This window comes from Pinus tabuliformis, chromosome 4_2, assembly GCF_031772625.1.
Source record: "Pinus tabuliformis cultivar Carrire ecotype Pingquan chromosome 4_2, CPIR1, whole genome shotgun sequence".
Classification (NCBI taxonomy): domain Eukaryota; kingdom Viridiplantae; phylum Streptophyta; class Pinopsida; order Pinales; family Pinaceae; genus Pinus; species Pinus tabuliformis.
The window spans coordinates 214,159,040-214,182,472 of NC_142304.1; the positions used below are offsets into that span (position 1 = coordinate 214,159,040).

At 38.9% G+C, this 23,433-nt stretch overlaps 1 protein-coding gene across 1 annotated transcript in view; it reads right to left on the reverse strand.

Annotated features, from left to right (window-relative positions):
* Positions 1-7,142, reverse strand: part of LOC149168863 (uncharacterized) — a 446,780-nt gene extending 439,638 nt beyond the window's left edge. The window contains exon 1 of the mRNA XM_089426985.1: positions 6,644-7,142. Within this exon, the coding sequence (XP_089283111.1) occupies positions 6,644-6,706 (63 nt within the window). The 5' untranslated portion in view covers positions 6,707-7,142. The remainder of the gene's footprint in view (positions 1-6,643) is intronic.
* Between the last annotated feature and the right edge of the window lie 16,291 nt (positions 7,143-23,433).

A 23,433-nucleotide genomic window follows, 5' to 3' on the forward strand; every position in this document is an offset into this window, starting at 1 on the left:
GAACACTTCTTCAAAGACTTCTTCAAGGATGTAGTGATCTTCATCATGCCCTTAGCCAACCTTAACTCTGATACCATGTTGAGAAATCTATAGGGCAATATTTAGGATGATTTCTCTTATACTTGATAACTTCTTGTGATGTCTTTGTACTTTTCTTACTTATTAGCTTCTTCCCGTATTGTTATGTTATTCTTATCATCAAACAGCTACCAAAACAAGAAGATCAATAGTACACAAGAACACAGGATATAAGTTGCAAGCCAGGACCAAAACCTCTCCACTTGAGGAAAACCCACAAATCTCTTCTTATAGATTCTTCAATTGACAATTTCCAAGACCTCTATACTAATACCAATACCCTTCTAAGACCAAGTCCGACCTTCTTGATGATGTGCTTCCTTTGTCCAAGTCAAACCTAGTCAAATCTCTTCTAGCAGCACAACTTCAACCCCCAACTACAGAATTTCGACCTCTACTGCAGGTCTGAATTTTTCGGTCCTTCCAGCAACAGTTGCTTCCACACGTGTGAGTTAATTTAGGGCTTCCAAGGCTTCTTGAGACCTTCGCTTGAGTTTCTCCTTCTTCTAGGGCTTGAGGATGACCTAATGAGCCTTCCTTCGACCTTCTTTCTACACTTTCTCCAAGTTTGATCCTGCAGCAGCAAAACCCTAACCCAACAGCAAAAACCCTAGTCTCCTTCCTTTGCACGTGTGATGAGAGAGAGAAATAACCCAATCACTTGATCTTTGTCCTTCTTCTTCCTTCGCTAGCCTTTTTCTTCTTCTCCTTCGCTTGCTTGATGAGAGAATGAATTGTGTCCATAGGAGGTCGAGTTCCCTCCTATATATAGGCTTCCAAGGTGGATGAAGTACCCCAAATTAATCTAACTTCTTAGATGGTAGACCGACTTGGCCTTGGAGGGTATTTTAACACTTTTAAATACAAAAATAATTCTTTTTACAAGTTACAATGTGCCCAATGGGGTCTTCATCATATGACAATGACTCTTTTGGATTCTTGACCTAGGACAAACCCTAGAAGCACTCAATGCATGCGTGGCCTCTAAAATAAAAGCCCTTGAGCATAAAACCCATGCTTCAAAACAACAATAATAATTTTTCTTTCATTTTACAATATACAAGAATCAAAAGTACATTTCATATTTCTGAAGACCAAACCTAGTTACACATTTTTCAACACCTAGGACCATTTCCACCACTTGGGTTTGTGAGATATTTATGGGTCTTGCCGGGTATCTAGTGAGGAGACACCATCAAAGTTTCAATTCATTCTGCGCACTCTTCAAAGAAGTCCTCTAATTTCCTTCCAATAGCAGCGAGCAGTTCTTCCTGGGGGATCTTTCTAGTATTTGAGCATTGTAGTCACTCTTGGGTTCTTGCCATAGCTTGCAGTAGGAAGCCTAGGTTCCTCTGATCTCATTTATTGTACTCATATTTATCAAAATTAGTACAATGACTTGGAGGTTTTGCTCATATTTCCATGTTCAAATGTGTATGGTTGTGCATTTCTGAATTTTGTAGTTGTAGCTAGTTCATTACTTTTGTTATCTATGGTATTTTTCCAATTGGAATATTCCATTTGACATCTCCCCCATAATAAGTTGTAGAACACCTTTCAATGCAATGAAAGGAAAATTGAACCCCTTGTTATGTTTATTGCACTATGATTATCACACAAAGTTGTAGAGCACATTTCAACGCAATGAAAGGAAAATTGAACTCCTTGCTATGTTTATTGTGCTATGATTGCCACACTATAAAACTATTGGTTGCATCTTTTGCAGCTTCAAAGCACACATAGCTTGTGTAACCAAATTGCTTACAGGTTGCTCCAACTGTTGCTCAGGCATCTATTAATGAGAGTGCAAAAAGATTTTTCTTCTTGCTGACCCAGGAAATTATACCATTGCCAAGATTGAAAGCATAGCTTAACTTAGATTTCCTTTCATAAATGTTAAATTGGCAACTAGGGCCAAACTCCATGTGGGTCGGCTTATTTATGGCAGCTGATATTTTTATTGGATCCCTCTCGTCGAGAGGTGTAGGATTGATCCAAAGATCATCCGATTCTGATAATTATTTATGGAGATATGAATTTATTTTGTTTATGTAATTATAGTCAAGCCGACCAGCTCTTATGTAGGCTCTAGAAGCCCAACCGACGTGTCTATTCATCATCCTCATTTTGGTCTAAATAGATGAGGATTTGATATCAATTGCACACACGTATTCTTGAGGTAATCTCCTCTCCAAGTCTGGGTTTTTGGAGAAGGAGAGAACCAAAAGAATACGCTGGCCTAAGAAGGAGCCCTAGCTGCAGATGATGCCCTAGCTGATCCATCGCAGTCAATTACTTATACGCTGTTCAGGAGGAGACCTTATACGCTGTACATAGAGACTTGTTTATGTTGACAACTCGCAAATTCTCTCTGAAATTTCACATATACTAGAAGGAGCAGAGCCGCAGGGATTTTCGGTAAAGGGCTTGACTGCACCTCGGATGGGTATAAGGTGCAGTCAAGCTAGATCTCGGTTGGATAGAACACAAGGAAAATTTCACATTTGTCTCTCTGAATTTTCGAGTCAAGGAGCCGCAATCAAGGAGGAACCAAGCTCGCAATCAAGGAAGAAGATCTCGCATTTCCTCGCTCTGAAATCTTGCATGGAGAAGCAGGCCCGCATTAGGGTATGACTGCACCTCGACCGGGGTATTAGGTACAGTCATGACCAGAACTCGAAGGTATGATGAGGACGCAGAATTGATCTATGAACTGGGCTAAATATTCTCTCGGCATACCTATGAATCAAAGGCACAAAACTCGGATGGATAAGGAAATGAAGATCTCGGATAAGGACACTGCAGTGAGGTCTGAGCTATATACATTCTCAACAGAGACCTAATCCTTATAATGAAAGTCTCTGCATTACATGAATAGATTGATATGACAATCTCAGCATAAAGATATCTCTGCTCTTTCAGAGGTACAGTATTGACATAATAACTAACCGCAGTGATAACAATGATCCTACAGTAGATATGACTATCTCGACATATATATATATATGATATTCCTGCAGCAGTCTCGGTATACATTCTCGGCATAATCATGACAACCTCGACATTACAATGAAGGGTATTCAATCTCAGAAGCAACCACGGATAAGGGTTTGGATTTGCCTCTAGTAACCTCGACATTCTCCCCAAGCATAACTTTGGTCTCGACATATCTTTGATGCAGATATTCCTGTAGCAGTCTCGGTATACATTCTCGGCATAATCATAACAAGTACAGTAGTACAGGAATCTCGAATATCTCTAAAACTTCGGGGTAATTACAATCACACAGAACTAGGATTCATCTGATATTCTTCAGAGGAAATTACAGTGGTTCAGGACTTCGGACAAGTGTAGTGGTTCAGTACTTCGGATGAGTACAGTGGTCCTATATTTCTCGGATGGGTAACTCAGAAGTAAAGCCTCTCAATGATCCTTGTCTTGGCATAATGAACGATCTCATGAAGATCTCGGTGTAGGAAGAAAACACCGCCATGGTCTCAGTATATATGTAATGATGTTATCCAACAGAGAACACTCTGTCTTGGCCTACCTCCAGATGCAGTCAAAATCTCAATTATGGTCTCGGTATAGCATATACTGTCTTGACATATTTCAAGGTACAGTAATGATCTAAGCATAGTTATGATCTCGATCTTAAAGGAAAAATAGTCACAAGGAGAAGATCGATGTAAAGGAGCAGCATGGAAATCGCTGTAACAACGTGTTAAGTACTGCTGTTCTAAGGCATGGATAAGCATAGTGATGGACGCAGCATGGTTGGATGCTGCATGGTGAATCAGTTGAAGTATGAGGACTGAGAAGTGTGCCTTCACCTGAGTTCAGATCTGTAGTCCTTGTCATCAAAACTATCCTGTCATCTTCATGATGTAATATCTCTGATGTCTGATCTCTTATTTTGGCAAGTCAAAGTGTTGACTTCAAATGTATTTGTACCATCTCTCTCTCTGCTGAACTTTGAAGATAAAAGAAGAATTGATCAAGGGTTTCCCCACACATTGTGGGGTTTGTCCCTGGCTTGCGCCACATCCTGTGTCCTCTTGTCTTGGCTTGTCTTCTGCATATTATATTTATGTTCTATCTGCAGTTTATCGTAATGCTGATGTGATAGCTAACTGTGAAAATTTAAATAAATTGCTCTAGCATAGAACATACCTAAACTTGACAATAAACTTCTCTTCCCCAGTCTGCATCTAAAAATCCGCACAACCAGAAATTTTCTTTCTTTTCAAATGCAAAGTTCCTTCAACATACCTCAAAACTCTCTTTGCTGCATACCAATGTATCATCCATCCTACAACTAGTCAAAAATCCTAACAGTATACCAACTCTGAAATTTATGTCTGGTCTAGTTCTTATAAGATAAAACAAACTCCCTACAACTTAAGATACATTATTTCATCCAGCTTCTGACTTGTGATCTTTAGAAAGTCTTAAACCAACCTCCATCGTTGTCTTGTGCGGACTGCAATTTTCCGTCCTTAACTTTTTCAGCAACTCTGATGCATCTTTCGATGGTGAAATAAATAGTTTTCTTTTGGTTGCCAAACTTTAATCCCTAATCAAAGCTATACTAATCCCTAATGTGCCAAATAGTTAGTCACACCAAGTAAATGAGGGGTCCTTCGTATCTGAAAATCTCATTAATAATGGTAGGTGATATATTGAGGAAGGAATATTGGGGCATATCGCTTTGCTGGTTTGTCTTCACCTTTTCTATGGCCGATACCTCATCTTCAGGATCCTGAACGTATTGGATGCACGTTATCGTCGTGTTTTAACAGGACGTGGTCAGTGGCACTGGCATTCACCCTTCTCTGCGGCTTCATTTTTTTTTTTTTTTGGAAAATACTCCCGATTATACTTATTATGTTGTAGTGCCTGTGGCTCCGTCTTTATTTGAGCATGGTTTTGCTTTCTGGTCTTTTGTTGGCTCTGTTGACGGGAGATTTAGCGGTTCAGGCTACCGATATCGCAGAGAATGTTCTCGTATCTCCTTTCACCTCTACTCCAATTATCATTCAGAATATTTCCTGGTATGCTCAGGTTTGCAGTTATGATTTCACTATGTTCGTAGCTTTGTTTTCTTAAGAGGGCGACTTGTGTATGGCCTTTTGTGTTTAGAGGGGCTCACCTTTTCGGTCAGTTCTATGAAATACAGAGCTCTAGGAGACATGGCTGCTCTCTATTTCAGGTTGTGTATCTAGAGGGGTTACTCTCATATTTTGCTTTATTCGGTATCTCTAGTTTCTGGCCCGCTCATTTCACTAGGCTCCTTCTGGGATTTTTCGTCTTTCACAACGGTTTGTTCATTTCCAGTTGCTGGTTGACAAAACAAACTTTTTGTTCTCTATTGCTACTTCCAATGAATGGGTGGAAGATCTGAGCTCAAAGATAGGGCGGGCCAATACGTCTCAATGTCTCCTGATTCTTTGTCTGAGTCTCCAGAGAATGACTCTTCGTCTCTTCTAGAACATGTCTGCTGGTATAGTTACCCCACATTAGCATTCCTTCATATGATACCTCTCGCCAGTGAACCCCTTCCCTCTATGTCTCCTTTGGTAAACAGCCATCATCTGATGGCAATATTCTCTCCTTTCTGATGCAACGTCAGTGCACTTTGGCTCAAAAGATGGAAGAGGTTAAGACTGGCCTATGCTGCTAGCGTTAGTATACAGCACTTGGCTCTTCAACTGGATTCTGCCCTCTCGCTGCTCTCACTGTTGTTTTTTGAGGTACGTGGTGCTGAGCATGCTACTCGCCCAGTGACAATGGAATCCCACAAATTTCTGCAGTTAACAGTTCATACGTCCCGCCAGAATCAACAGCATTCTTCCATGCTTCTATGTCTATGGTATCAAGACCCTTCTCTATTTGGCAACGTGGCGTGTACATGTTTTGGGAAATGGCTTCAGCTTACGTATATATTCTCTTTATTGGAGTGTCAACCTTGAGCAACTTTTTCTGACGGTTTAGCCTCAGCAATTTCTTGTAAATCTGAAGGTTGGCATATAGCCTGCGCCGAGCCGTTTTTGGGGCTCGGCTCTGTTGATGTTGTGTTTCTGCGTCGCAATTTTCTCTTCGCGTGAGATGCCTGCAAGATGTTAAACCTTCAGGGTTGTGAAACTGTTACTGTACATTTTCATTCTTGGGAATCAATATAGTTCTGCTGTTTTAATTAACGAAAAAAGAAAACTAAATGGAATTTAAAGTGTTTTTGCAACTGCTCTCTGAAACCTTTAACACCATGGATTGCAAAGCGCATAAAACGTAATTAATTGTCTGTTGAATCTGAGTAATTTTGGAACAACCAAATGTATTGTGAGTATTTAATCGTACACTCAAAACTTAAGAAGAACTCCACTTGCAAAAAAAAAGGAAAAAAATCATATTATACAGAAGAAAGAAAGAGCAAAGAGGCCTGCCAAGATAATGTTAAACCAAAACAGGGATTCTAATAGAACACTCTTGACAATAACTTGAGTATTCCAGTAACACCAAAACAGGAAAAAATTAAAAATTAAAAATAATACTAGTAATGAACCACCTGATCGAGCATGTTCTTTACAGCAGCGATCTTGGAGAGCATGGATCCAGGATGATCTTCCATTCCATTCTACTGCGCAAAAATTGTCTGCTTAGCACGATAGAGGCTGCTAAACTTGGCAGGCACAACGTAATATCAGAGCCGATGGAACCGAAGGCTTTCTGTAATTTTAGATAAATTCTATCTAAATGCCTCTCTGTATAAGAATCACAATTGTTTTGGTCTGAGCAGCATGTAAAAAGATCCAAGGTTATGAAGGGGTTTAATGTACTTGTTGATTTGGGTAGTCTTCTGGAGAGAGAGCATATTGCCAATATTTATTTTTTTAAATGGGAGAGAGACATGCATATGTAAGGCGCTGAATACATGCATATCTAGCAAAGTATCAATGATGTAAATAGTATTCGCGGGAGTTTTCTATCTTTGAACTTTTACAAGTTAACATTATTAGACCAGGGCTCTCCTGAATTTTCGTGTGCCAACTATTTCCCACGACGACTTTCTAATCAAGATAAGTGTTTTGTATTTACTTACACAAAGTTTGCCTTTTGCAGTTGTTTATCTGACGAATTCTGTCATATTTTCTAAACGCTAAAGGTTATTCCGTAATAATAATTTTCTATTAGTTTGATACCTAATTCACTTGTGTAAACGAAATAGCATAAGGTGGATTATTGGTTATTTGCAGTGAGTTTGATACATTCTTTTGATATTATAAATAGTATACATTATTTATATCAACATAGATATATTTTAATTACATATTATTTTGGGATTATAAATAGTATGCATATAGACTTATATCTTAATTAGGGATTATAAATAGTATGCATATAGACTTATATCTTAATTATGGAGGTAGAGATCAATTTTTTTTTAGGGTTTTTTTAGATGGAGAGATCAATTTTTTTTCAGGGTTTTTTAGATATAATTTTTTTAAAGGATAAATTTTGAAAAAAAGAAAATTACATTTCTCTCTAAATTGTTATATAAAGTCATTATATATATTAAAATAGTTTTTTGTTATTAATATATTTTTAAGTATAATTAATATTAGTTAACGTAGATCTTCAAATAGTTTATCTAAATCTATATTGAAATATTTTTGAAAAGTATAAGCCTAAAACGTCTTACTCACACATTTTTTTACTTCTAATTACTTTATCTCCTTTTAAAGTTGATATAAAAATAACATGCATAGAATATTTATTTTTGTTTTTTATTGAGCGCAGGCACACACATGTACAATGTAAATTTTCATTGTTTATATTGTATTTTTGAATGCTAAATAGAATACATTGTGCACATTAAAATGTTTTTTTTGCTATAAATAGTTTTTTTTCTATAGTCAATATTAGTTAACATAGATCTTCAAATAGCCCTATTGAAATATTTTTTTAAAGTATAAGGTTTAAACATCTTACTCACACATTTTTTTAATTCTAATTACTTTACCTCTTTTTAATGTTGATATGAAATTATATTATCGCACATAGAGACGCATAGCATACTTATTTTTTATTTTATTATAGCAGACATTGCTTTATTATTTAGAGAATATTTTATTGTTATTTTAAGATGGAATGACAAACTTACACATCTCCATCATATTGAGCTACTGAAACTTGACACTTATAACTTAGATTTCCAAAAAATTCTACCGTTTTCATCAAGATTTTGAAAGGAAATTCATTCTTTACCGGGTAAAATCTTATATGAGATCATAAATAATTAGGATCTATCATTACGATAGTTGATATGTGGTGTTATTCTTGTTGTTTGTCTTATCGTTGAACAAAAGTGATTGTAGATAAGTTATTTATATTTAATTAGGTTAAAATTATATAGATTATATATCAATATAGGTAAGTTATATAGATTTATTTTAATTTCAAATTTATGAAGTTTTGAGAAGGATAAAACTTTGAAGATGCAAGTGTCTTTTTTAAGTGTAAAACTTGAGAAAGGTATGCATTCTTTAATTCCTCTTAGTACTTGATACATCTAAAGTTAAGATAAATCTATGTTTGTTCCTAAGACTATTATTTATAATTATATAAATTTTACATCTCTATGTAAAAATATTTTTAGTTTTATTTTATTAAAGTCTTGATAATATATATGCATTTTTCTTTAACATGTTTTATAATTTTATAATTTAATTTTTTGATCTCGTATGCATGATGATTATGATTATATATATATATATATATATATGATGATGATTATGATTATGATCTGGTATCGAGTTCGCGTTGCTAAAGCACCTTGTTAATGGGTGGTCGCGGGTCAATTCTCTTCAATGCCTCGGGGTTAGGCTTTACTAATGAGCCAATGGGATGTGATCCCTTTGGGTGGATCTACCCGGATGTTTCCTTTATATATATATGTGTGTGTGTGTGTGTGTGTGTGTGTGTGTGTATTCGCTAATGGGAGGTCACATGTCAATTCTCCTCAATGCCTTGAGGTTAGGCTCTCCTAATAAGCCACCAGGATGTGATCCCTTTGGGTGGATCTACTGGGATATTTCCTCGAAATATATATATATATATATATATATATATATATATATATATATATATATATATATATATATATATATATATATATAGATTAGGAGGTCACGGGTCAATTCTCCTCAATACCCTCGAGGTTAGGCTCTCCTAATACGCCAGCGGGATGTGATCCCTTTGGGTGGAAGTACTCAGATATTTCCTCCAAATATATATTAAATTTAAACATAAAATTCTAAAATATAGTAGTTATAAATATAAATCATTTATTTTAATTTATATTATGAAATGAATCTTAATTTACTCTGTGTGTGTGTGTGTGTTCTTCCCTAGGGAAAAATCACAATTTTCTATTACTAAAGAAAATTACATGTTGTGGATGCCTGAGTGGCATATGCATATGTTGGGTCAGTGGCCATCAAAAATAAGTTTTGCACAAAAAAACCCTTATAGGGTGGACTATAATCAGTGCTATAATAATATATACAAGATAGGTCTATATCATAAACTGTGACAAAATTATCCTACAAAATTAGGGCTTGTTGGCCCATAGCCGTTGTTTTTGCACCATAGCCGTTGTTTGATCACCATCTGCAACTTGGACTCGAACAAGACCCATAAGATCTTGGTTTCAATGACGTAGTCGGGGTATTTTGTTTTGATCCAACGTTGGGAACTAGCTATCCTTAGGCATCCTCCAGGTTATTAGTGTGATTAATAGCAGTAACCACAGGTAGTGGAACGCCTTTCCATCCTCCTGGGCTTCGTGACAATCCTCCAGGAATTTGTGTCAGAGGTACTTTTCCTAATTGAAATGGACCCCCTGGCTGCACTACGCAGCTAAAGATACCATTGGTGCTAGAACTTCATCAGCATGACACTTCCACATTATTTTTCCTGCCAAAATCTGTTCAGCAAACTTCACAGCTCCATCCGATATAGAGCTAATGGCATAGCCTCGCGACTTCTTCACCATCCTGGAGTCACTCTACATCTGATCCGCAACCTTCTTCTCCTGTGACTTCCCCACAAAAGTGTTTGTGGGGTTTGCGCCCTGGTAAGGTAGCGCATTGATTCTGTGGACTAGTGTATCGTCAATTGGAATGGGCCTTGCCATCCGAAGGCACCCATCATGAACCAACACCAACAATTGACGCACACAAATGGTATTAATTATGTTGCAGCTAAAATGTGGGACATACAACATGTTGAGAAACCCTGTGCCCTCAATTCTGACCGCCCACTTCATTGGTTCAAGCCTTGTGACTCCCGCTTCGTTGTAGTAGACCGATTTCAAGAATTTGCTGGGTTCTAACTCCGAAAAATTTGCATGATTTCCCAAATCCCAGTCCTCCATCTTCAGAAATGGTACCTGGGTCAACAAGTCGCCCTCAACAGGTACTTCCTCTGGCAACAATGGCGTGAATACGTTTTACTTCAACGAGTCAAGGTCCTTAGTCACTTTGGAAGTTGATTTCCTAGAGGGTATATATGGCAGTAGCCGAGTAAAATTCACTACTTCCTCTGCGCTGCTATCTTCAACCCCCATAGTCAATTTTTCTTCATCCAGGTACTGGGGTTTTTTCAGTTTCTTTTTTTTGTCCATATGACCCTTCTGTCTAACCTCATTTGTGTTTTTCCACGATGATTTCCAAACTGGGGCTTGATGTGGCTTCTTCTGCTTTTTCTCCCCTGTCGCAGAGGCAATAGTTTTTGGCCTCGGCGACCTAGGTGCTATGGTAGGCACTGCTGGTGTTGTTGTCATCTTGTCAAGGCTCTCCCAGAATAGTTTCTTTTTCCACTCAAACAAATCCCACTCAAACCCAAGCCCCTTCTGTGAAAGCTCCCTCTCAATCTCTTGCCAATCTCGTCCAGACATGTAGCAATTGTCTATGATCAAACTTAGGCGCAAAATCTCAAGGTAATCTCTATGGAAGCAAAGTGTTCTAATATGGAGTGGGATGTTGTATTTATAGCCATTTTTTAATTCAAATCCATTGGTTCCCACCAAATCTCCCTCATTAATGCTCTTTTGGCGGCGTTTTTCCAAAGATATGTTCCTTAAACGCTTCCCCCCCAGTCTCTTTAACGAAAAAATAGCCATCCAATCATCTATAGTGCTTTCAACGGTCACTTTCTAGCTAGGCTACGTGGGACCCACCTTGCTAGCATAGCTCTTTCATCGCATCTCCCATCTGCACCTTTCTCTAAACCATCACGTAACCCATTCTCTTTGCCAAAATTACCTCCTGGCAACGTGGTTTATAGTCCCATACTTCCTTGCAACTGCCTGAAGGAATAAGATTGTCCTACATCCATATAGTCATTGTGCAGGGGCAGGATCGCCCCTGTACAAATTCAACTGACTCCCATTGATTTTTCTTGGAAATAGCTCCCCATTAATCTTCGCAAGCTTAATTGCACCCCCATCTGTAATCTCTTTGACGATTTATGGTCCCAGCCAATGCATCTGAAACTTTCCTAGGAACTTAGTAAACTTTCTATTGTACATCAATACTAAATCACCATTTTTAAAGGTCACTGCTTAATGTGTCGATCATGCCATTCCCTTTCTCGAGCCTTATGCACTTGTTGATGAAATATTTCCAAGAAGCGATCTTCGTCTAACTCAAGTATCTACGCGAGTTGTTCTTCTAGAATATCTCGATCTGCCATCTCCGTGACTGCAACAATCCTCAAACTGGGCACTATGTATTCCATGGGCATCACTGCTTCTTTCCATAAAACAGTCGAAATGGTGTCTGTCCAGTCAAACTATTACATGTAGTTCTATAGGCCCAAAGAACAACTGGTATGTGCACATCCCAATTAGTCGTATTCGCATTACAGATCTTCGTCAAAGCATTCTCCATGATCTTATTGAAAGCTTAAAATGTTCCATTTTCTTGAGGATGGTACGGCACGCTTTTCTGATGATATATTCGAATTCTTCTAGAAAAGCAACAATTGTTTCATTCAGGATATGGGAATCCCTGTCGCTCATCAAAATATTAGGACAACCAAACCTAGAAATAATATATTTAAATATAAACTTCACATCTGTAGCTGCGCTACAATACTTTATGGGTTGTGCCTCAACCCACCTGGTTAAGTATTTTGTCGCCGTGATGATGTAGTGCGCTCCTATCTTCTTCCCTAGTGGCTGAATAGGTCCCACAAAATCTATTGGCCACTTTTCAAATGCTTGTAACAAGACTTGTATGTTCAGAGCCAATTCATCCCTTCGCGACGGCTTTCTAGTCCTCTGACAAAATTTCATGCCCTAAAATACTCCTTGGAATGTTTGCGCATCATTGGCCACCACAACCCAAATTGTAGGATCTTCTGCACAATCACTCTTCCAACATAATTTCCTCTAGCAACTCCTCCATGTGCTTCAGTGAGGATACTTTGTCTTTCATTATCTAGTACATACCTGTTAAACACACACATGGCGAAGGCAGAATATGAAGGATAAGCTTGAGATTTCATCTATTATTCACAATTATACATATATATATAGTACATTGTTGTGACCCTTGGATTCATATTATAAGTGGTCTCTTGGACTTCAGTGGCTATTCACATTCCACACCAACCCATAGAGGATTAGGTGTCCAACATTCCCCCCCTTAATTCGGAGGGGTATGTATGAGTCCAAGAAGAGGGATGTAATATAAAATGTGCAAAAATGCATGGCAGAACTAGGCTGAATGTGCTCTCTGAAATGTTGGTATAAAGGGGGTGCTTTAAGGATGACCATCAACACTGGAACGCTAAGTGCAGTTCCTGGAACTCTTCCAAATATGGCATGAAGTTGATGTCTTCTGCTAGAAGAAGTGCTCCTCATGTTTTGAAGAGGGAAACCTTAAACCTTGGAAGTGAGGTCTCACCCGGCATAAAAGGGAGAACATCTACCTGAAAAGGGAGGTCTCAACCTGTGATGGTTTAAGGATGACCACCAACTCTGGAATGCTTAATGCAATTCTTGAAACTCTTCCAAAAATGACAAGAAGCTGAAGTCTTCTACTAGAGGAAGTGTCCCCAATGTTATGAAGAGATGTCTCAATCTGTATCTGGTATGGCAGGTTGTGGGTCAGGCTCGATTGAACTTCTATGTCTTTGAAGCTTGTATATGGCCATCATTCCCCCCCCCCCCATTAGATACAAGCTGAGAAGATGAAGAGATCTCTACTGCAATAATTTTAAATATTCAAGAACAAAACTTGTTGTATGAACGTAACATCTTCTTAGTTATTGAAGCCCATTTCCAAGAAGCGATCCATCCAAGATGAATCCTTTTTCTTGAGGGAGGCTTGTTTTTAGGCATCAATTTGAAGAATGAGTGGTTTTATGACAATGTCGACATGGATGAAGATCAAAACAATGATATTTCATATGGCCAACTCAGTCACAATGTTTGCATTTAACAACTTTTGGTGGCGAATGTGGAAGAGCAGAATCTGGAACAGGTGAAGGTGAAATACCTTGAAGAAACCCAACACTATGAAATTTGATGGATTTTGAGTACTATGGAATATGAAATAAAACCTCCTTGTCATATCCAATACCTGTTATGTGCTTGTTATGGACAAGCTCTTCCCAAGTTATGATGACTGACTTGGGATGTGCAGGTTGGATTTCCACACATGTATTCAAATATGCTTTTGAAATTAACACTTGATCTGAATTAACCTCATCTTTACTGACTTGATGGCTTGTTGGTTGTTGATAAGATCCTATTTCAAAGTCAAGTAGGGAATTGTTCTGAACAAAAACAAGTTCAGAATGATGCCTTGTATGCTGTAACTCATCTTACTGAAGCTGAGACTCCAGCTGCAAAAATTCCATGTTTTCTTGTGCATTATGCATACATGTATGAATGTAAAAGAGAGTTCTCTTGTTGATGTTTACCATCTCATCTATAGTGGAATGTATTAGAGTACTTAACAACTCTAGTATATTATCAAGTTTGGCCATTTTCGAAGAGTTTAATTTTGTGGATTCAAATGTACTCCCAAAATGAAATAAAGGGGTGCTCACTTTGCCAAATGTTATACCAAGGCCAAACGAAGAATTAGAATATAAACAAAACTTGCAGAAAGGCCAGTACTAACACTAAATGTAACTATAATACCAAACCTGGATAATAATGCTTTCGATTGACTCCGTAAAACCATATAGAAAAAATATTTATTTGGAATAATCAGCCATGCCTCAGAAGGGATTTAACCCAGGCCCAAATACACGCAGATTTTGCAAATCGAAACCAACGGTGATCAGTTTTGCCAAGACACTCACAATAATCATAATTTTCAGCAACAAATACCCAAACCCTCTGATGAACGACAAAGGGAAAACTCGGTAACCCAAATCTTAGAGGATCAACGTAATTTTTATTAGGAATTATGCGAAGGCAAAGCTATTATTGAATGGGAGGGGGCTCGAAACTGCGACGCCGAACCATTTGGGAATCGAGATATGCAACTGTTAAGAGCAAGCTAAATGGCTATGCAATAAAGGGCAAGCAAACATACGATGCTTCTTGAAGAAGTCCTTGAAAAGGGTTCATGTCCCATCGAGCGTGCCAACAATGGGGGAGGAGTGACATACTGAGACGTCTCTCCAGCTCTGGTGTTCGCGAAATGTCCTCACAATGACCTGATTGTAGCTCTAGTGATTTGAAAGTGAGACCTCATCCTATAGTCGCTCCAATCTCTCGTAATTTGAGGAAAGCCAAATCCTCATGTGCCTCACCCTTTTAATGTGATGCGTTGGGCCCAAAATTCCATGGAGCCACTCCCCTCCACTTTGCTTCCACTGATGGGAATTTGGAGGCAATGGATGAATTACTGGAGCATGGTGCTGACATTGATGCACAAACAAAGGGTTGCGCATGTGGATAGACTCCCCTTCACAGTGTATCAAAGGAGAGAAATAAGAAATCCATGGAATTTCTAATTGAGAATGGGGCCTTTCTTTATGAAGATATTAATGACACCATATTCAACCATGACCTTCATTACTACCAGGGACTTGAATGGGCTTATGAGTTTCAAAGGAGAACCAAGAAACCATAATATCTTCTTTAAATGATGGAACTTCATGTAGAGAGGAAAAACTGAAGAGCTGCACAATAAATGAATGCAGAGGACGGGAGTATTGAACCAGGTTGGCATTACTATGCTCATCAGAATGACAAAGTGGATGGTAGCGAGATGGTGGCATCTGAGAATGGCGTTGATATTCCTGAGGGAAGGAGCGTTTCTATGTAAGAGGCGCATAGTAATGAAATGGGTAGAGTGGTAAGACAAGCAGAAACACAACGAGACTAACAAAGGTTGCAGGCTCACACAAAATAGGCATGCATACAATAATGGTAGTTTTACAAGCATGAATTTAGAAGTGACATGCACAAAGATGCCACAACGAGTGGCTCAAATTTGAGCAAGGCAGGAGATCGCCCGCTCTAATACCATGTTAAACACATACATGGTGAAGGAAACATATGAAGGATAAGCATGAGATTGCCTCTATTATTCACAATTATACATATATATAGTACATTTTTCTGACCCTTGGATTCATATTCCAAGTGGTCTCTTGGACTCCGGTGGCTGTTGACATTCCACACCAACCCATAGAGGATTAGGTGTCTTGCGTAGAACTTCATCCGATCCCATTTTATACAAATTCCCTGCAATTACGGAAAAATTCGCGGCCTTGGCCACCAATTCCTTCTTTTGTTGCATCGTATATCCTTCAGAAGCTACACCTCTAGACAGGAATTGGATGATATCCACAAAATGTTCATTTGCAATGTGCACAACACAGAGCTGCAGATTAGGCAACCCTTCATCAAGACTTTTAGGTTCTTCGCCATTCTCAATCAGTGAAAGGTGATCGGGTCCAACATTTAATCTTCCTGGTATCACAATTACTTCGAAGTCATACTCCTGAAATAGTAGTAACCATCTAGAAAATTCCCCTCCCCCCCCACCCCCCGCCAACACAGGCTTGTTGACCAGGTACTTGAAAGCTGAATGGTTTGTATACATTTTGAAGTGTGCACTCAACAGATAATGCCTAAATTTCTGGAGCGCATATACCATTGCCAACCTTCGTTCTCGATGGTTGAATAATTATTCTTTGCCTTAGACAACTTTCTGCCCGCAAAAGAAATCGGATGGTCGATATCCCCTGCGACTGGTTCGGTTAAAATTGCTCCTAACGCTATGCAAGATGCATCCACATGTACATGGAATTCTTTCTTTCAATCGGGGAACACTAGAATAGGTGATGTAACCATCTTTTCCTTCAAAACATCTAAGCTTTTTTGATAATCATCATCCCAACAAAATGTCACATCTTTCTTCAATAATTACTCCATGGGCATAGTGATTTGCGCGTATGCCTTAATGAACTTTTTATAGTATCTTGTATGCACCAATGTTGCGTGCAACTATTTTACATTCCTTGGGGGCTCCAAATTGATGATCACTGCAATTTTAGCATGGTCCACCATCAACCCTTTCTTATAAACAACGTGGCCCAAAAGTATCCCATATGGCACACAAAATATACACTTCTTCATATTTAGGGAGATCTGATACTTCCTACAAGTATCCAGCATTAGGTGAAGACTTGTAACATTCTTTTTAACTAACCCAAACACCGTCCAATCATCAAAGTAGACCTCGAGAAAGATGTGAATAAATTCCTTAAATGTTGCAACTACCACCCTAGAAAAGATCGCAGGGGCATTCTTAATTTCAAAGGGCATAACTGTATACTGAAAAGGACCCCATTCTGTGGCAAATGTAGTCTTACTTCGATTTTCTGGTGCAATATTGATTTGGTGATATCCTCAGAATCCACTTGTAAAAGAATATGCTTCTTGACCACCAACGATCTCCAAACTTCGTCCATGAACGACGTAAGGAATGGATCATGTACACAAGCATTTTTCAACTTCCTTAGATCTATGGAGATCCCGATTTCACCCTTTGTCTTCTTCTCTTGAAACACCATTCGGTTAACCTAGTCTGATTCTTCTACAAGCTCAATAATTCCTGTTGCAAGCATTTTATCCAGTTTTTTGCACATTTTCTTTGTATTCATGATTCAGTTGTTATGGGCACTGATTTACAGGCTTTGCATCTAGCTTCAGATTGATCTTAATAACACCCATATCACCTACTATCACCTTTATATTAGAGAAATTTGTGTAGAATTTCCTGCAAATGCTCTACAAATCTACCTCTAAGATCTATGTAGAAAATATGACTATAGATTAACTTGATAATGAAATATACCAAAGCAAAATACTATAATCTACTTATACTATCAAAATTTCAGAAGCTTTAAAGATTTGAGCAAGATCAAGCTGAGCACACATAACCAGAAGAAGAATTAATGCACATGAAACAAAAAAAAATACTCAGGGGAAAGCCTCAGCTAAAAACCCCACTATCTGTATTATCATACAAGGTGGAAATACATCAGAATTATACAAAGCCTCAGCGCTCACAACAATCCATCTCTCAGTACAATCCTCCTGGATGCTCACAAGAAAACAAGGTTTCTCACAAACCTTCTCTTCTCCTCCAAGCCTCCTATTTCCTTGCGCTGTTTCTCCTGGGTGATTCTCCTGTTACCAAGTGTAACACTGATCACTCACACTGATCTCACACCCTGTAAAACTGCGCAATCCTCAAGGAACCTTACCTTGACTGCATGGATGAGTTTCCTTTATAGGAAAACACATGAAACGGATAGTAACCTGTCCTAAAATGCCCTGTATTGTGGCATACCAACTCCTTCCCAACCAAATAACTACTCCCCACAACCCCACACACAATTGATGTGCCAAGACATATCCTAGAGTATGCTCATAGACTAACTATTTGGTAGTGTTGGCTAGAAATCCCCTAAAGGATGTGTGTGCTTGGTCATTAGATTAACCATCCCACCAACATCATAGTCATCCTACACCTTTGGTATATGATGGTAAGCCCCACCTGGATCCCAATGCCAACCTGGGCTTCTAGTATCCCCTCCACTTGTGTCAACTGAACATGGATCCAATATGGATGTATCCTTGTCTGAAATATACTTGTCTCCACATCCCATGGGTGCGTAATAAAAAACCCCTAGGACATACTTTTTCACAAGTACCAGTTCATCTGGGTTCTCCTCCTGCTCAACTATCACAAGGGACACCTCCACCAAATCATGAGTGCCCCTAACATCCACTTATGGGATGTCTACCATAGTTAACTGACTGTCTACTATGGAGATGAATAATGCATATAGCTCAACTCCATACATAGCTTCTCAATATATAACTTTGATTCTAGAAGGGCCAACTAGATTCTCTTGAAATACTCATGGGTAGTCTCCATCTCACGTGTAAGCCTATCAACTTCCTCCTCTTTCCCTGCTAATGCATCATGATATATCTCATCAAGCATTAGTATGTGATCCCTATCTGAATGGAGGTGTAGGTAGTTGTATTTCATCTATGCCAATACCTTTCTAAGAGTCTGCTAATCTGCAAGTGAAGGTTGTCTTCCCAAACCATCACGCGTCATTGCACTTCTCTAATAATAATCTGCCACCAATGCTTGTGTATCATCATAGTGCCTCGTGGCTACCCTAATATTTTATGTGTTCATATTCAATTGGTTTTCCAAGTTATAGGAATAAGTTGTCTTCTAAGCAACATCAACCTCATCAACTGATGGGATTGGGTTTGCACCGTTGACTACTTGTGTGTTATCATGTTTACACCCCTCTTTGGAATCATCATCAACTATCGTAGCCTCATGATATTCTTTGTACTGATAATCTAATTCAACAATATCACTAAGTACCGACATACATTCTATAGCAATTTCTGACTCTCATTCATCCCAAATTCATGTTTCAACTTGTTGGGGCGAACCTGCGATAACTTCATTTTCCACGGGTGTGACTTTTCCCAATTCGTCATGGAGGGTTTGGTCATGGTCTTCACGTTCAACTACATGACTTGTCTCTTCTGTATGAGTTCGTACCTTTCTCCTTTTTTTATTTTAAATATTACTCTCCTTTGGCCTCACTTCAATCCTTGCTTCCTGGTCCTTAACTACTTTTTCATATTTGGATTTGCTATTGCTTATTTTATGTGTTGCCTTTGATGATAACCATTCTTCCATGTGATTTATCATCTTTGCAAAGGTTTTATCATAATATTCATTTTTTTGGGCAAACAATTCTTCTTGACTTGGAATCATTTTTCCCTTATTACAATCTACCCTTTAAACCAAAAAATTATCCAAGAACATGCTCTGATACCACCATAAAATACCAATTTGGAATACTTCCAAATTTCTGTTAAAAAATGTTGAGTTTTTGAATGAGTTTTTCAGTGGGGCATTTCTTCAAACAATTTGTTTACTAATTGTTGTAGGTTCATTTTCTTTCAATTAAACCCCAAGAAGTTGACCCAAAACTAAATGCTTGACATCAAGTAGCGATATATCATATATAAAACATTTCAACAAGAAATACACCATTAATTTACACCAGATGCCAAGAGATTAAACATTTTTATTTAAAGGAAATAACCCATAATTATAACAACAATTAATAAATGAGGTACAACATAACCATGTTCCCTCGTCGTGTCAGAGGTACTTTTCCCAATTGAAATGGACCTCCTGGCTGCACTACATAGCTAAAGATACCATTGGTGCCCGAACTTCATCGGCACGACACTTCCACATTATTTTTCCTGCCAAAATTTGTTCAACAAACTTCATAGCTCCATCCGATATAGAGCTAATGGCATAGCCTTGTGACTCCTTCACCATCCTGGAGTCACTCTACATCTGATCCGCAAGCTTCTTCTCCTGTGACTTCCCCACAAAAGTGTCTATGGGGTTTGCGCCCTGATAAGGTAGCGCATTGATTCTATGGACTAGTGTATCGTCAATTGGAATGGGCCTTGCCATCCAGAGGCACCCATCATGAACCAACACCAACAATTGACGCACACAAATGGTATTAATTATGTTGCAGCTAAAATGTGGGACATACAACATGTTGAGAAACCCTGTGCACTCAATTCCGACTGCTCACTTCATTGGTTCAAGCCTTGTGACTCCCACTTCCTCGTAGTAGACCGATTTCAAGAATTTGTTGGGTTCTAACTGCGGAAACTTTGCATGATTGCCCAAATCCTAGTCCTCCATCTTCAGAAATGGTACCCAGGTCAACAAGTCACCCTCAACAGGTACTTCCTCCGGCAACAATGGCGTGAATACGTTTTACTTCAACGAGTCAGGGTCCTTAGTCACTTTGGCAGTTGATTTCCTAGAGGGTATATATGGCAGTAGCCGAGTAAAATGCACTACTTCCTCTGTGCTGCTATCTTCAACCCCCATAGTCAGTTTTTCTTCATCCAGGTCCTGGGGTTTTGTCAATTTCTTGTTTTTATCCATATGACCCTTCTGTATAACCTCATTTGTATTTTTCCGTAGTGATTTCCAAACTGGGGCTTGATTTGGCTTCTTCTGCTTTTTCTCCCCTGTCGCAGAGGCAATAGTTTTTGGCCTCGGCGAGCTAGGTGCTATAGTAGGCACTAGTGGTGTTGCAGTCATCTTGTCAAGGCTCTCCTAGAATAGTTTCTTTTGCCACTCAAACAAATCTCACTCAAACCCAAGCCCCTTCTATGAAAACTCTCCCTCAATCTCTTGCCAATCTCGTCCAGACATGTAGCAATTGTCTATGATCAAACTTAGGCGCAAAATCTCAAGGCAATCTCTATGGAAGCAAAGTGTTCAAATATGGAGTGGGATGTTGTATTTATAGCCATTTTTTAATTCAAATCCATTGGTTCCCACCAAATCTCCCTCATTAATGCTCTTTTGGCGGCGTATTTCCAAAGATATGTTCCTTAAATGCTTCCCCCCCAGTCCCTTTAACGAAAAAATAGCCATCCAATCATCTACAATGCTTTCAGCGGTCACTTTCTAGCCAGGCTACGTGGGACCCACCTTTCTAGCATACCTCCTTCGTCACATCTCCCATCTGCACCTTTCTCTAAACCATCACATAACCCATTCTCTTTGCCAAAATTTCCTCTTGGAAGTGTAGTTTATAGTCCCGTACTTCCTTGCAACTGCCTGAAGTAATAAGATTGTCCTGCATCCATATAGTCATTGTGCAGGGGTGGGATCGCCCCTGTACAAATTCAATTGACTCCCATTGATTATTCCTAGAAATAGATCCCCATTCATCTTCGCGAGCTTAATTTCACCCCCATCCGTAATCTCTTTGACGATTTATGGTCCCAGCCAATGCATCTGAAACTTTCCTAGGAACTTAGTAAACTTGCTATCGTACATCAATACTAAATCACCATTTTTAAAGGTCGTTGCTTAATGTGTCGATCATGCCACGCCTTTTCTCGAGCCTTCTGCACTTGCTGATGAAATATTTCCAAGAAGCGATCTTCGTCTAACTCAAGTATCTGCGCGAGGCGTTCTTCCAGAATATCCTGATCTGCCATCTCTGTGACTGCAACAATCGTCAAACTGGGCACTATGTATTCCATGGGCATCACCGCTTCTTGTCCATAAACCAGTCGAAATGGTGTCTATCCAGTCAAATTATTACATGTATTTCTATAAGCCCAAAGAACAACTGGTATGTGCACATCCCAATCAGTCCTATTTGCATTACAGATCTTCGTCAAAGCATTCTCCATGATCTTATTGAAAGCTTAAAATGTTCCATTTGCTTGAGGATGGTATGGCACACTTTTTTGATGATATATTTGGAATTCTTCTAGAAAAGCAACAATTGTTTCATTCAGGATATGGGAACCCCTGTCGCTCATCAAAATATTAGGACAACCAAACCTAGAAATAATATTTTCAAATATAAACTTCACAGTTGTAGCTGCGCTACAATCCTTTATGGGTTGTGCCTCAACCCACCTGGTCAAGTATTCTGTCGCCGTGATGATGTAGCATGCTCCTGTCTTCTTCCTTGGTGGCTGAATAGGTCCCACAAAATATATTGGCCACTTGTTAAATGTCTGTAACAAGACTTGCATGTTCAGAGCCAATTCATCCCTTCGCGACGGCTTTCCGGTCCTCTGACAAATTTTCATGCCCTAAAATACTCCTTGGAATCTTTGTGCATCGTTGGCCACCACAACCCAAATTGTAGGATCTTCTGCACAATCACTCTTCCAACATAATTCCCTCTAGCAACTCCTCCATGTGCTTCAGTGAGGATACTTTGTCTTTCATAATCTGGTACATACCTGTTAAACACATACATGGCGAAGGTAGAATATGAAGGATAAGCTTGAGATTTCATCTATTATTCACAATTATACATACATATATATATATATATATATATATAGAGAGAGAGAGAGAGAGTACATTGTTGTGACCCTTGGATTCATATTATAAGTGGCCTGTTGGACTTCAGTGGCTATTCACATTCCACACCAACCCATAGAGGATTAGGTGTCCAACATCCCCCCCCTTAATCCGAAGGGGTATGTATGGGTCCAAGAAGAGGGATGTAATATAAAATGTGCAAAAATGCATGGTAGAACTAGGCTGAATGTGCTCTTTGAAATGTTGGTATAAAGGGGGTGGTTTAAGGATGACCACCAACACTGGAACTCTTAGTGCAGTTCCTGGAACTCTTCCAAATATGGCATGAAGTTGATGTCTTCTGCTAGAAGAAGTGCTCCTCATGTTTTGAGGAGGGAAACCTTCAACCTTGAAAGTGAGGTCTCACCCGGCATAAAAGGGAGAACATCAACCTGAAAAGGGAGCTCTCAACTTGTGATGGTTTAAGGATGACCACCAACTCTGGAATGCTTAATGCAATTCCTGAAACTCTTCCAAAAATGACAAGAAGCTGAAGTCTTCTACTAGAGGAAGTGTCCCCAATGTTAGGAAGAGATGTCTCAATCCCACATAGATGGTTTAACGCTGACCATCAACTGAAGGCATGCTCAGGGGAATCTTTGTCTCTGGCTACAAATTTGTATCTGGTATGGCAAGTTATGGCTCAAGCTCGATTGAACTTCCATGCCTTTGAAGCTTGTATATGGCCATAATTTCCCCCCCTGTTAGATACAAGCTGAGAAGATGAAGAGATCTCTACTGCAAGAATTTTAAATATTCAAGAACAAATCTTGTTGTATGAACGAAATATCTTCTTGGTTATTGAAGCCCATTGCCAAGAAGCGATCCATCCAAG